The sequence below is a fragment of the Nannobrachium achirus genome (genome assembly GCF_963921795.1).
Source record: "Nannobrachium achirus genome assembly, chromosome: 21".
Classification (NCBI taxonomy): Eukaryota; Metazoa; Chordata; class Actinopteri; order Myctophiformes; family Myctophidae; genus Nannobrachium; species Nannobrachium achirus.
Genome location: NC_137828.1, coordinates 8,169,784 through 8,182,956, shown reverse-complemented (window position 1 = coordinate 8,182,956; position 13,173 = coordinate 8,169,784). Strand labels below are relative to the sequence as shown.

General features: G+C 47.1%; 1 protein-coding gene across 1 annotated transcript in view; it reads right to left on the bottom strand.

Moving 5' to 3' along the window:
* Positions 1–535: 535 nt before the first annotated feature.
* Positions 536–13,173, bottom strand: part of LOC308307234 (rho GTPase-activating protein 21-B-like) — a gene marked incomplete at both ends in the record, with an annotated part of 201,546 nt that continues 188,908 nt past the window's right edge. The window contains 6 exons of the mRNA XM_080752407.1: positions 536–2,371; positions 3,984–4,015; positions 10,110–10,218; positions 11,372–11,413; positions 12,435–12,560; positions 12,983–13,072. Of these exons, the coding sequence (XP_080608533.1) occupies positions 536–2,371; positions 3,984–4,015; positions 10,110–10,218; positions 11,372–11,413; positions 12,435–12,560; positions 12,983–13,072 (2,235 nt within the window). The remainder of the gene's footprint in view (positions 2,372–3,983; positions 4,016–10,109; positions 10,219–11,371; positions 11,414–12,434; positions 12,561–12,982; positions 13,073–13,173) is intronic.

Here is a 13,173-nt window from a genome sequence, read left to right as displayed (position 1 = left end):
AAAACAAAACATCCTACAGTACACACAGCTCAGAAAGCAGCCCTCATTTAAAACATACTTCAAGTACAAAACAACTTTACATAGTTATTTCCTTTAAAAAATAAAACTTAAAAATGGACATTGCCGCCGCGAGCAACTAGTGTTAGTCAACGTAAGTAAGAGTAATACATTCTTCGTACTGTTTGTAATGGGAAGAATTCAACAGGCGGTTCTTCAGCGACGTGCATTCTGTACGCACGTCCCGCCAGAGCAGTCCATATCCGCTGCATCGACGACATCAACGTACCGTGAACAACGTGGTCACGGATTTGATTGGCTTAACGGGAGGAAGTCCATTGTATGTCCGTTCCAGTCATAGTCAATCCTCAAACCAACGTCCAGTAACAATTCATATGAGCCTGTACACATTATGTACAAGTAAGTACAATACAGTATAATATACTTTGTAGAAAAAAATATTGTGCAGTAACCTTTTGCTAAAATATCCACATTACTATGCAAACATTCTCTCTGTCTCTTTCACATGGGGCTGCGCTCAGAGATACTGGTAGAAGCGCGAGCGGACCACTTGCGCTCCGGACAGTTTGTGTGGGTGAGCGTCCGCCGCTGCCGCCAGGCCGGCCTTGCTGTTCTTCCCTTGCAGCCCGCCGCCGTTGACGTGTTCCCCCGCCACGGCGGGCTGAGGGGGTCCCGGGGAGGCGGAGGGGGACGGCCTATCGGGAGCCACGGCAGGGGTTGCGGCGGAGGTGTCCTCCGGGGCTTCGGGCTGCTGGTCGTCCTCCGGGACGGCTTTGGGCGCCACCGCCTCGGCGCTGCCGCTACCGCCGCGGCACCGCTCCCTGGCGATCCAGTCCCGGATGGAGAGGTCCGGGGAGCTGCACCGCGGCTGCAGCCGGTCCATGGCCGACAGCTCGGCCGTGCGGTCCGCGCCGCCCTGCTCCCTCCAGTCGTTCATCGCCGCCAGCTCCGCAAAGTCCCGCTGGCCGCCCATGGTGTGGCGCCGCCGGATGCTCTTCTTCTTGCCGCCGCTGCGGGCCTCGCGGCCCTTCTGGGCCCCTCCTCCTCCTCCTCCTCCTCCTCCTCCTCCTCCCACGCCGAACATGTCGTCTGCGGAGGCGCGCAGTCGGAAGCGCAGCCTCTCGGTGATCTTGAGGCGCCAGGCGGCCGGCTGCTGCTGCTCCGAGGGCCGCTCCGACTCGCTGCGCGACGAGGAGCTGAGGCTGCCCGTGGAGCGGCCCTTCCTCATGGCGTCCAGGACGCGGGACAGCCGCGTCGTGGAGGAGGACGATGACTCCGCCCGGCCCTCGCCGCCGCCGGACAGCCCGCCCTCCACCGACGAGTCGCTGTCCGTCTTCTGCCTCAGGGAGCGTCTCCTGGAGAAGAGGCCGTCACCTCGCTCCGCCGCGAGGGGCCGGTGCGAGGGGAACAGCAGGCGCCGCGGCTCCATCCTGGGCGAGGCGCTCCCTTCGCCTGCCCCACCCGCTCCGCTCTTCCCTGGCGCCGGGACGTGCTCCTCCCCGAGAGAGGGGCCTGGCGTGGACTGGCCGCTGCCGCCCGGCGGGGCGAACACGGGGAAGTCGCTCTCGCTGTCCGTCTCCATGGGCCGGCCCTCGCTGACCAGCTCGCTGCGCTCGTCGTCCGCCTCCTCGCCGCCGTGCGGCTCGGGGCTGAGGAGCGCGCCGATGCCGGAGCCCTCGGCCCCCGTCAGGAAGGTGATGGAGGACGTGGTGGAGTAGTCGGAGGTGATGGAGCTGACGTCGGCCTCCGCCGCGGCGGACTCCGACGACATCCACTTCCTGGGTCTGGACCTCGGCGCGGACGCCCCGGAGCTGGCCGTGGTGCCGAGGTCCGACGTGTTCTGGTCCGGCTGGGACGGCGGCTCCGTCAACGAGGACTTCTTCCCCGGGGGCGTGGCCGTCCGGTAGCCCAGGCCGGGGGACCCCGAGGGTCCCGGGGACGGAGCAGCGGGGGGCGGCGAGGATGACGAGGGCCGCCTGGATGGAGCCTTCTCCCTCAGGAAGAAGGAGTTGCGGTGCTCTTTCTTCTTGGTCTTGGGCGTCAGCTCGGCGCCTCGGCCGTTCTCTTTCCCCGCCGCCGCCCGTGCTTCATGCTCTTCTGCGCCGGGGCGAGAAGCAGAGCGGCTTTGGTCCGGGACCTCGGCCGGCAGGGGCCCGAGGAGGCGCTGCTGGTGGTGGTTGGGCTTTTGGCCCGGGAGGAGCTCTTTCTTGGGGAACACAGCGTCCAGGTCATCATCCGAGCTGCTAGGCTGCGGCTTGTCCTTTGACTTCTTTCTTTTGCGGCTGGCTGCAGCAAAGATGGAGGAGACCAGGAGCTCTCTGCTGAACTGCTCCTTCCCGGACCCCCAGGAACCCTGCAGAGAGAGAGAGAGAGAGAGAGAGAGACAGAGAGAGAGAGAGACATAGAGACAGAGAGAGAGACACAGAGACACAGAGAGAGAGAGAGAGAGAGAGAGGGATACAGACATGACTATTTCTGCCATTGAAAACCAATAAAGAGCAGACTAATACAAAGCACAGAATGGGAATCCTTTCACCCCCGGTCTGTGAGCTCCGACCGGCGTACCGGAGCCCCCACCTGTTCCTTCCGAAGCACCACAAAGGCAGAGAAGTTGACAAGAGAGAGGAACGTTAGGGCCATGTTATCATAGACAGGGAACACTAGTACTGTATCCATGCCATATGGAGCCCTTCCAAGCAGAAGCAAGAGTAGCAGCCCCTGCATGATGATACGCAACGAAGCCGAGGGGAGAGCAAGCCATGTGACGGCAGTGCAAAAATGATGGGAAAGAATCTGTTTTTGTTTTTATCCTCTCACTCAAAATTGTGTGACTGCTTTAGAGATGCAATGGAACTAAACTCCAATAGAAGTTAGTAAGATGTATGAATGAATGAATGAATGCCCAGCAGCCAATTCACCCTTTGTCAGCTTTGTTCTGATTGGTCAATGACTGGCCAACCAGAGAAATCATTCTCTTTTGCTACCGGGGGTGGAGTTATGGAGTGGGACAAAGTCCTCTTTCTTTCGTTCACATAAATGGAAAGAGCGTAGTTTTAAATGTATATTTATATTTATTAAACGTTTTGCTTTGTCATGATAAATAGGAACATTTTCTAACACAATGGAGTGAATACACAGTGAATATTTGTTGAAATGATAATGTGGATTACTAGCCTTGCATAGACATGGTGCGGTGATGCACGGCACGGCCGCGGCGAGGTACGGCCCGGCGCGGTCAGAGCAATTTTGATAATTATATGAATAAGCTTCAACAAACTAGTTCACATGAATGATATCGATGTAACTAAGATATTCGATTGGGTAATATATTTTAAATGGGCAGAATTACAATTAAAATACTTTTTTATGTTGAGGGCGAGCCTATAGTTCCACAATTTCCTGTTCAGCGCAAGTCAGCCTAGAGGAGCTGCTCTCTCTCCCTCTGCCTGTTTCAGAGGATTTTTTTTTTTTGTTGGTTAAACTTATTAAAACATGTATTTTCAGACGTTTTTCAATGTAACTACTGTACTTTTTTGTTCCTTTTTTATTAATATCACGTAGGTGTTTTTCTTTTGGTACTTTAAATAGCAATAATGAGGCTATGAAAAATCTTGTTTTTATAATGGAAGTGAATGGACAAAAAAGTCTTCCCTGGCTTTTTTGTCCCACCTAGTAACAAAGCGACAAGGGGCGGGACTTGACAAAGAGTGAATTGAATTTAAATGAAATGCAAGGTTTTTTTGAAGCCATTTCAAGGTATTCAATCCGTGCGTTCTGATCGGTTAGCAGGTTGACGTTTTCCGCTCAACGTTGACAGACTAAACACATCGGAGAAGTCTGTGATCTAAGCCGTGCCGGATGTTCACCTTGGTCGGTCTGGTCGGTCCCTTTGTCACCTACTGTACCTCCTGTGATCTTATGGACTACCACTGGCCTGAGGACGTTCGTTACACTCACTCACTCACCTTCGATTTAGCTGAGTCACTAGTCGGTGAATCTGCGGATAAAGAAGAGAGACAGAGATGAATTAGATCACTTATATAAAAAGGTCGAACCACAGCATTTATTTAACCCATTTAGGCCTGGGATTATTGACTGCTTTAACTGTTGAAAAATAGCAGATATACAAGCTCGTAGATCTGCTATTTTTGAAAAAGTCGTGAAAATGTGTGCAAATCTTTGAATATATGTATTTTCAAAGCGCACGTTTGTAACTCAAATTTTGCTTCTGGGGGTGGTCCCTGGAACTAGATATTTTTAGATGGCGGTCCGTGGGCCAAATACATATCATTTTGGGGGTCCTTTGAGAACCACTGACATAGTAGTCTCTCAAGAACAGACTAAAACTGAGCTCCAGTTAATTGAAAAGGACCTTTTCTTTGACGATGGCTAGAGCCAGATTGCTGACATAGAAACATAGGTTTTTCAAAAAATCTCAGAAGGATTCAAAAGACACTTATAGAACCGGGTCAAAATTCAAATTTTCACGATTTTTCAAAAATAGCAGATCTACAAGCTTGCAGCGCGGCACTCGGTGCCGCGCTGTGAGCTTGTATAGCTGCTGTTTTTCAATAGTTAAAGCATAAAATAATAATACACTATAATGTGTACCCGTTCTAAATGGATAACAGAGGATGCAAACTGACAAGTTGAAGTAAGGGGAAAAAGAAGAGGGGAACAGAACCATGTTAATGATCAGAGAGCAGGGCGGGGCAGTGAGGTGAGGTGAGGTGAGGTGAGGTGAGGTGAACGGACGAACCCACACGGTGCTGGATGGGCGGTGAGAGCACGGCACGACCAACGAGGACGACACACAACAGTCATGCCACATGCTGCGTGCACTCAGTTCCACGTTCACAACTCACACAGCCAGTACAATATGATAGAGTGGTATGTATAAACCAGGTGTGCATAAAGACAGCTTTGTGCATATTAAACTCCTGCATTTGTTCTAATGTGCTTCTAGGAATGCTAAGGTCAATGGTACATTATGAAACGGCTAGTTGCTGTGGTATATGAGACTATAATCCACACCTTGAATCAGTTAATATAAAACCCAGGTGTGTTATTTCTTTCCACAGTGTTCCACAGTGCACCAATTATCTGCACCTGTGTTGTTGGCAAAAAAGCTGGGAACTACTTTCTTGTAGCTGGGAACTACTTTCTTGTAGCTGGGAACTACTTTCTTGCAGAGCTTGTAGTGAATTATTAGAGAAATAGAACAGTTTTATTTGGTACATGTCTATGATTTCTCATGTTGCCATATTGTAACCGTTTTATAAAAGCAATAAGCCACGCGAGGCATGTGGTTACCTGTATTTTATAACGGCTGAGAGGGTTGGAGACACCTCGTCTCTCAGCCGTTATAAAATACCAGGTAACCACATGCCTGTTGTAGCTTATTGCTTCATTCAACCACAACAGACCAGATCATTATCGTCGCTGTCAGGTGGAAACTTTGTACGTAAAAAAAAAAGAAAAAAACAGTAACTAGTTACCCTTTCAGCTATAGGCTAATCATATTCATACTGTATGTCATTATAGGCGAATAGTCAGAGGGCTCTTGATGGTTGAGCTCCAACGTCCATATTCGGCTCAAAACATGTACAAATCAATAAGGTGCTCACCGCATCGTCGAAACAGCTTTCTATCTACATGTGTTAGTCCATATGTTTCCAAAAAATTAATGTTTACTAAAATGCAGAGCAGATACTCATTTTGACAGGATTGTTGACTTCAAAGGTCAAAGCAACTGTGTGTAAATGTCATGTTTTTCATTTTAATTGGCCGCGACTAACTGACAGTTTTTGGTTTCGTGATAAACGTATTAGGCAGCATACCGACTTACAGGTGTAATGGAAAAAAAATAAACAAAACCAACAAACCAAAAATGCAATACACAATGAGGACTGCAGTGTCGTAAACGGTAAATGATGCAAGACAAGGAACCACATGGCGTTACCATGGCAACACGTGACACGTTGATGACATAACAGAGACGGCTATGGATCAAACCAAAAGATCAGAAGTGACGGGGGGGGCACAGAGGGGCTCGCTACCAAAGAGAGAAGGAGACATACTGTACACTAAAACCACAACGTCAGCAGAAAGATGATCCTACAATCATATCTAATAATTCATCTCCGCGTACCAATCGGTTTTACTCATTCACTGCCATTGACGAGTTTTGAGAGATTTATTTTTTATTGCATTTATTAAACGATCGCAACCATCCGCATCTGATGCAGTCTCCAACAGGAAACAGGATGTAGGCGTGATCGGAAAAAAAAAAGATCTCCGTCCGCTCCCATGTTAATTCTTTCAGGAAAACGCCCATACCGTATCTTTGTTTCCTGTTTCCATTCCCAAGTTGGGGAGCTAACAGCTAACTTCAGTAGCAGATATATTTCTAACGTTCTTTTTCCGGCGATGCCAGAGCGTAGCGTACTTGAGATAAATATATTGTGACTATTTTAAAACTTTTGAAAAACGGGACATTGTTGGCATTTGGGCACACGTTAAGGCTATTAATCTCTGGCAGTGAATGAGTTCAAATTGATCTTGGTTGTTTATTAATTTTATTTCAGTTTATTTTTATCTCCTAAGCCAAGCCCCCCTCCACGCCCCTGTGAAGACGGATGGTGGTGTAACGGTGACATGAGACATAAACCTGGGGGTAAATATATATATTATAAAGAACACCATTACCATGCTATCTCTCTCCTGTTGGCAAGCTTGCAAGACAGTGTGGAGAGACAGCGGAACAGCCTTTTCAGACAGTAGCACCGGTCTGTATGTGGCATCACCAAACACAACGCCACAAACACAACAACACCCGGACCATACCGCCCTGTACCGGCGTGTCTAAGCCGCTCTGCCTCGCGATCCCCCTTTCTTTGTCAAACACTTATTTTAGCTTTCGTGTTTTCTTTTGGTTTTCTGCATTCCGCCCCTTCTCGTTTCGTCTTTGGCACACACACGCACGTTACTGCGTGTTTCTTTCCCTCTCTAAAAGAAGCGCGGGGTGGAGCAGACCAGGCAGCTACACTGGGGGCAGCAGTCCTCCTTCTTCCTACAGTCCCAGCCGGCCACCACCGCCATTATGGAGTCCATCAGGGACATCATGGTGTGATAGACTCCGCCCCCGTGGCCTGCAGTGTCAAGATCATTGCATGATGTGTGATGCTGCGTTCAAACCTGGACGGTTCCAGCGTTGCAATTGCGTACAAAGTGAACGCAAAGACCGAGACGACCCGCGACCAGGCGCGGCGCTCGGTGGAAACAACGCGAACAGGGCCACGCGAACGGTCACCTCGGTATCTTCGCCCCAGTTGGAAAAATCCAACTGAAGCGACCTTCAATTCCCCGACTCCACCCATCGCGTCCTGACAGCCAGTCAGCGTTGATGTTGTCCGGAGACATGTAAATGTTTTGGGTGTTTGACCTGCGCGACTAAAGTGATGCGATAGAAGAGACTAGAAAAGAAGAAATGGCTTCAGGTTTGAAGGCAGCATTAGTGGTTAGGACAGCCGACAGAACTTCACTAGAGAGAGGAATGAGGAATTCACTCAACAAGTCTTTGTGGAAAGAACACACTGTTGTTGTTAGTGCAACAGTATAGGAAGGATTAAAGGTTAACCCCAAAATGTTTTTTATTTTTTATTTTATTTTTTTATTACTCACCCCATCGATACTTGAATTCATGAATATATTTTTAGTTTTTGTTGCATTCCTGAGCCAATACATTGAGGATAATATAGGGGGGGAAAAAGTCATTTTGGGATTGACTATCCCTTTAAGAAGAAAAGGGGATAGAAGATTTCAGACAAAACACACAGTTGTGTTTGGTTTAAAGGGCTAGCAGGGAGTTGGTTTGTGGGTGGGGGCGGTTTCACAGATCCTTATCTTTCTGCTCTAAAGCTGCAGAGAGCGTTGATGCCAAATTGTTAACCGAAGCAGGGAGAAAGCTGTTCATTCGAAGCAAATGAAAGAAGTGTTGGCAATCGCTTCTATGACCTCTCTGCTTGGGTCAACAGTGACCCAAGTATTGGCTGGCTTTTTATTTGTGATTGGTATGCCAAAGACATTTCTATCTAATGGCAAACAGGCAAAGAAGCGGGGAGGGGTTGGGTTTGTGGGTGGCATATAGTTTCCTTTGGGGGGGAGAGGAAGCAGCATTCATTATCCATCAACATTAGTAAGTGGATTTAAGGCCTCATTTACGGGAGAGTGTTTTCTGCTGGTGTTTCAGTCCGAGTGTATCAAAGGGTGCGTTCGGAAATGCGCACCGGGGCTGGTTAGTGTTAGGGTTAGTTTTAGGCATAGTTTTACTGAGGTTATGGTTAGGGTTAGGGTTGGGTTTAGGCATAGTTTTACTGAGGTTAGGGTTAGGATTAGGGTTGGGTTTAGGCACTCACGACACTGAGCACACACCCGGTGCGCATTTCCGAACGCACCAGGTTTTTATCTACACAGTCAGAGCTGGTTATGTGGACTTCACGTCTGCTGTACAATAACAATACATGTGGTCCTCAAACTTCATAATTCCAAGGACTTCCATAGCTCTGAGAGTGTACAAATGGAACCAAATGTACTCCTAAGGGTCCATTTGGTTCCATTTGTACCATCTCAGAGTTACAGACCTGTAAAGCCCCTCAACTGTACCCCCCTGACTGTACCTCACCTTTAAGAACCAGCGAGGTATACATGGGAATACATACCGTTGTTCCCTATTGAGCTTGGCACATTTCCTGGGGCAAGCTGGGGCATGTCACACATGTCTTCTTATTTTTTCACTCTCAAAAGGTGCCTGCAATGTAGTGCATTTGAATCTACATTGCAGTGCACATCATGGGGTGATCACTGCTTGCCTCCTGTGAATTGTTTTATTTATTTTTTTGTTTATTTTCTGTTTATTTCGTTGCTGAGTGAGGTCAGCAGACAAAGTGAGACGTGAGTGAGATGAAAAAAACCTGGGTGAAATGTGCCAATCTCAACAGGAAACAACGGTAGATATCGATAAAAGGGAACCGTTAAAAGTAAAAGAGGGAGCTAGCGGCAGTGACGTCAGGACTTTGGTGGTCCATTGGGACCCTCAGAGAAGAGAAGGTAGTGGGGAGAAGGGTGTAGTAAAAAAGACTGGCCCACCACAGACAGGTGGAGAAGGGTGTAGTAAAAAAGACTGGCCCACCACAGACAGGTGGAGGAAGGTGTAGTATTAAAGACTGACCCACCACTGACATAGTGGTTGAAAGGTGTAGTAAAAGACCCACCACAGCAGGGACGTGCAGAGAATGTTAGAGAGGCAGGGTCTGACATTTCTAAAAGGGCCTTTTGGTGAAGATATTGAAAATAGCAGACCTCCAAGCTCACAATGCGCCTCACTGCGACGCGTTGTGAGCTTGGAGGTCAGCTATTGTCAGTACTTGATACCACACTGAACTAAGCATAATCAAGTCAATACTGGAGATGTGGCGTAACAGCATGGATTTCTACACAGAGAGGGCAATTCTTTCAACATAAGATGCTGCATTCAAGTTCAGGAGATTTGGACGAGACAATTCTCTTGAATGCTGCCTTCAGGTATGGCATGGAAAGAGGGCATTTGTATTTCTTCCACCATAGTAAAAACTGCATTTATGGTCTTGAGAGGGCACTTTTTAGAGGCGAATAAAAGGGCAGGGGCTCAAGCTCCCTTTGATGTCTATGTGTGCACGTGCCTGCACCACAGACATAGTGGAGGAAGGGTGTAGTAAAAGACTGTCCCACCACAGACACAGTGGAGGAAAGGTGTAGTAAAAGACTGTCCCACCACAGACACAGTGGAGGAAAGGTGTAGTAAAAGACTGTCCCACCACAGATAAAGTGGAGGAAAGGTGTAGTAAAAGACTGTCCCACCACAGACACAGTGGAGGAAAGGTGTAGTAAAAGACTGTCCCACCACAGATAAAGTGGAGGAAAGGTGTAGTAAAAGACTGTCCCACCACTGATAAAGTGGAGGGAAGGTGTAGTAAAAGACTGAGGAAAGGTGTAGTAAAAGACGGTCCCACCAGACCAACATGGGTCTGGTCCAGAAGAGAGCGGAGTGTTACCTGATACTTCTCCCTGCGTGGTGGAGGCCGTGCGGCCGATGTTGGTGAGCAGGTGGTCGATGTTGGGGACGGGCTGGGACTCCACCGCACTCTCCTCATGGGACGCCGTCTGGGAAAGAGACGGAGAGAGAGACGACAACCTGAGCGTTGGGCGGACGGGACGGGACAGGCTCGGGTATGTGTTTGTAGCGACTTTAAACTTAGCTGCCCCCTTGTTTTGGGGCCTGTCATTATTATAAGCAAACTTTCCAAACTGTGAATTCCTTTGAACTCATACCCCGCCGCAAATACCTTCATACTTTCATATGCCTCTGTCGCCATAGACTTCCATGTAATTCATAGTGCACTGATAATGTCATGTCCATGCCTAGATCATGCACCACGTGTGTCCACATTGATCACAGCTTTCAAACAAAAAAATCAGAATGGAAATCCGTTCAGGCATTCATGAACTAGCAGCCATTATGTTTTCCTAAAATGTAAACAAAGATGGCTGCCATGTTTGAAAGATGGGGTTAAACATGCAATTTCGCGATTGCTATCATGCCTACTACATTTTTTTTTTTTTTTTTTTTCAAAAACGGGAAATTCTCTGAATTATCAGGCCTGGCAGGGAGGGACATTAGCATATTCTCTGGACTATCGGGCCTAGCAGGGAATGAGTTAAAAAAGACAAAAATGTCACGTGAAGGGCCTTTTCCACTATTTGTCATAAAACAAAGTACATTATATAGGGCTTGAGTGGTTAATAGTACTATTTTTTTCCTCTATCAAATCTGCTGCAGTAATGCATCACCAAACACTGTTTAAGTTATTGGCTAAGAAATTATGAATAATAAACATATTTTAAATAAAATTACGATAGAGTAAGGCTATTGTAATATTTGACTACAGTATTTTCCGGACTATAAGGCGCACCGGACTATAAGGCGCACTGTCAATGAATGGTCTATTTTCGAACTTTTTTCATATAAGGCGCACCGGACTATAAGGCGCACATAATAGACGCTACCATTGTGTTATGCATCCAACAGATGGAGCTGTGCTAAAGGGAATGTTAATGTCAATGAATGATCCATATATAAGGCGCACTGGACTATAAGGCGCACTGTAGTTTTTTGAGAAAATTAAAGGCTTTTAAGTGCGCCTTATAGTCCGGAAAATATTGTAATACTTAACTCCCATTGAACACATTAATGTTAATGTCAAGGTTCATAACTGGCAGGGAAAGTCAAATTTTAGGCAGCAATGCCTGCACTCACCACTGGCTCTCCATTGCCATCCTCAGTGAAAAACCAGTCATACTAGAAAAAAAAGAAAGAAAGAGGAACATTTAACACTTGATCTATCTGAAAATAACTTCACATACATGAGATGAAATATAACTATACAGCGGTGAAATCCATTTGTGGGGATGCAGGGTACTGTACTGCTACTTGTCTGTTGTTGTGGAGAACGGTATGTTCTGTTAACCCATTTAGGCCTGACCTAAGTGAAGTTTTCTGAAAAACATCAAATATTATTCAAAATATTACAAAAACAAATATATTGCTACATACTGTACATGTACCGTACTACACTAAAATGTGTTCCCAGCCTGAATGGACAGTGTTGATCAAATAGAATACATTTTCGGTTACGGCGTTGTCAAATGTTTTCCAAAACATTCTTGAGACTGAGCGAAGTTTAGTTGTAAATGACACTGTGTGTTTGTTCACATGGCTGACATGTTGGATACGGCATAAACATCAAGCAGCACAGCAGGTGATCTGAGTCTTTGATTAGACAGCGGTCTGATATAGAGCTCAGCGGTCAAGAAAATAACACACAGCTGAATTCAGACTTTGACAAATCAGAATCAAGCATTCAACCAAGCTGTGTAATAATACTTGACAACGTATCCTGTACTACTCTAAACCAGTAAGACTCCCTAATCGGGAGATAAGCGACCGTCAGGTCGCATGTATCCCAATAAAGTTGTGTGCAAAAAGCAACCTCATGGTGGCGCTAGAAGAGGGGCATGTGAGAAATCAGGGGCAGAGGTTGTGGTTTGCCAGGCAAGGAGTGTGGGTGCAAAGTTTGGCATTGATAGGGGCAACGGTACCGGAGATAAGAGTAGGGCCAAACGTGTGACGTGACGGACAGACTGACTGACAGACAGCCGGTGGTGCTTTTCATAGTAACTTATTAAAACAGAACTTTATCTACAACTTATACGCTGCCTTGTGCCAAGGGATAGCACTGAGCAGTATGATATGGTCCCTGAGTCTCCAGGAGCACTACTAAGTGTCCCTACACATTATAATGACAGGGGTTGTTGCTCACGTTCTGAATGAGCGTCTCCACTATCTTGTACTGGTCCGGCATGTGTGTCACCATGTGCGTCATGTTGTCCTCTGACGTGCGCACCAGCGTGGGTCCAAACACTATGGCCAGGTTCCGTGGCTCCATCTGATGGGAACACACACACACACACACACACACACACACACACACACACACACACACACACACACACACACACACACACACACACACACACACACACGCACGCTATTTTTGAATCCTGAAAATTTGCAGTTTTGTAGTTTTCCACCTGACTGAGACGAGTCTCATAACAGAGAATATAAAAAAAGAAGAGTTTAACAATCACGTTTCAATATATTTCATGTCCAGTGTTTGCTCCTATATTTTATACAATGTCAATAGTATTTTCTCTTGGTTTTTACTTTTTAGAGAATTGGGACTTGGGCTGGGGGTGGATGAATGTAGATTAGAAAGAAACAACATGCAGCCTTTCCTTGACCAACTTAGATTTGGATCAATAAGGTTTTGTCTGGAGACCATCTCCATGTGAAGGTTCATTTCCATACCTTGTTCTTCTCAGAGTTGTCAGCCACCGTCTTCAGGTGAGCCGAGAGGAACTTGAGGGTCTCGTAGTGGTGGTCTGGTAACTCATGGAGCTGCAAGGAGAAGGACCGAATCAAGCACTGGGACTCCATGATGGATACTCATTATTGATTATTAGTAGACATGTAACAATACATCGTAAATCGGTTAAAAT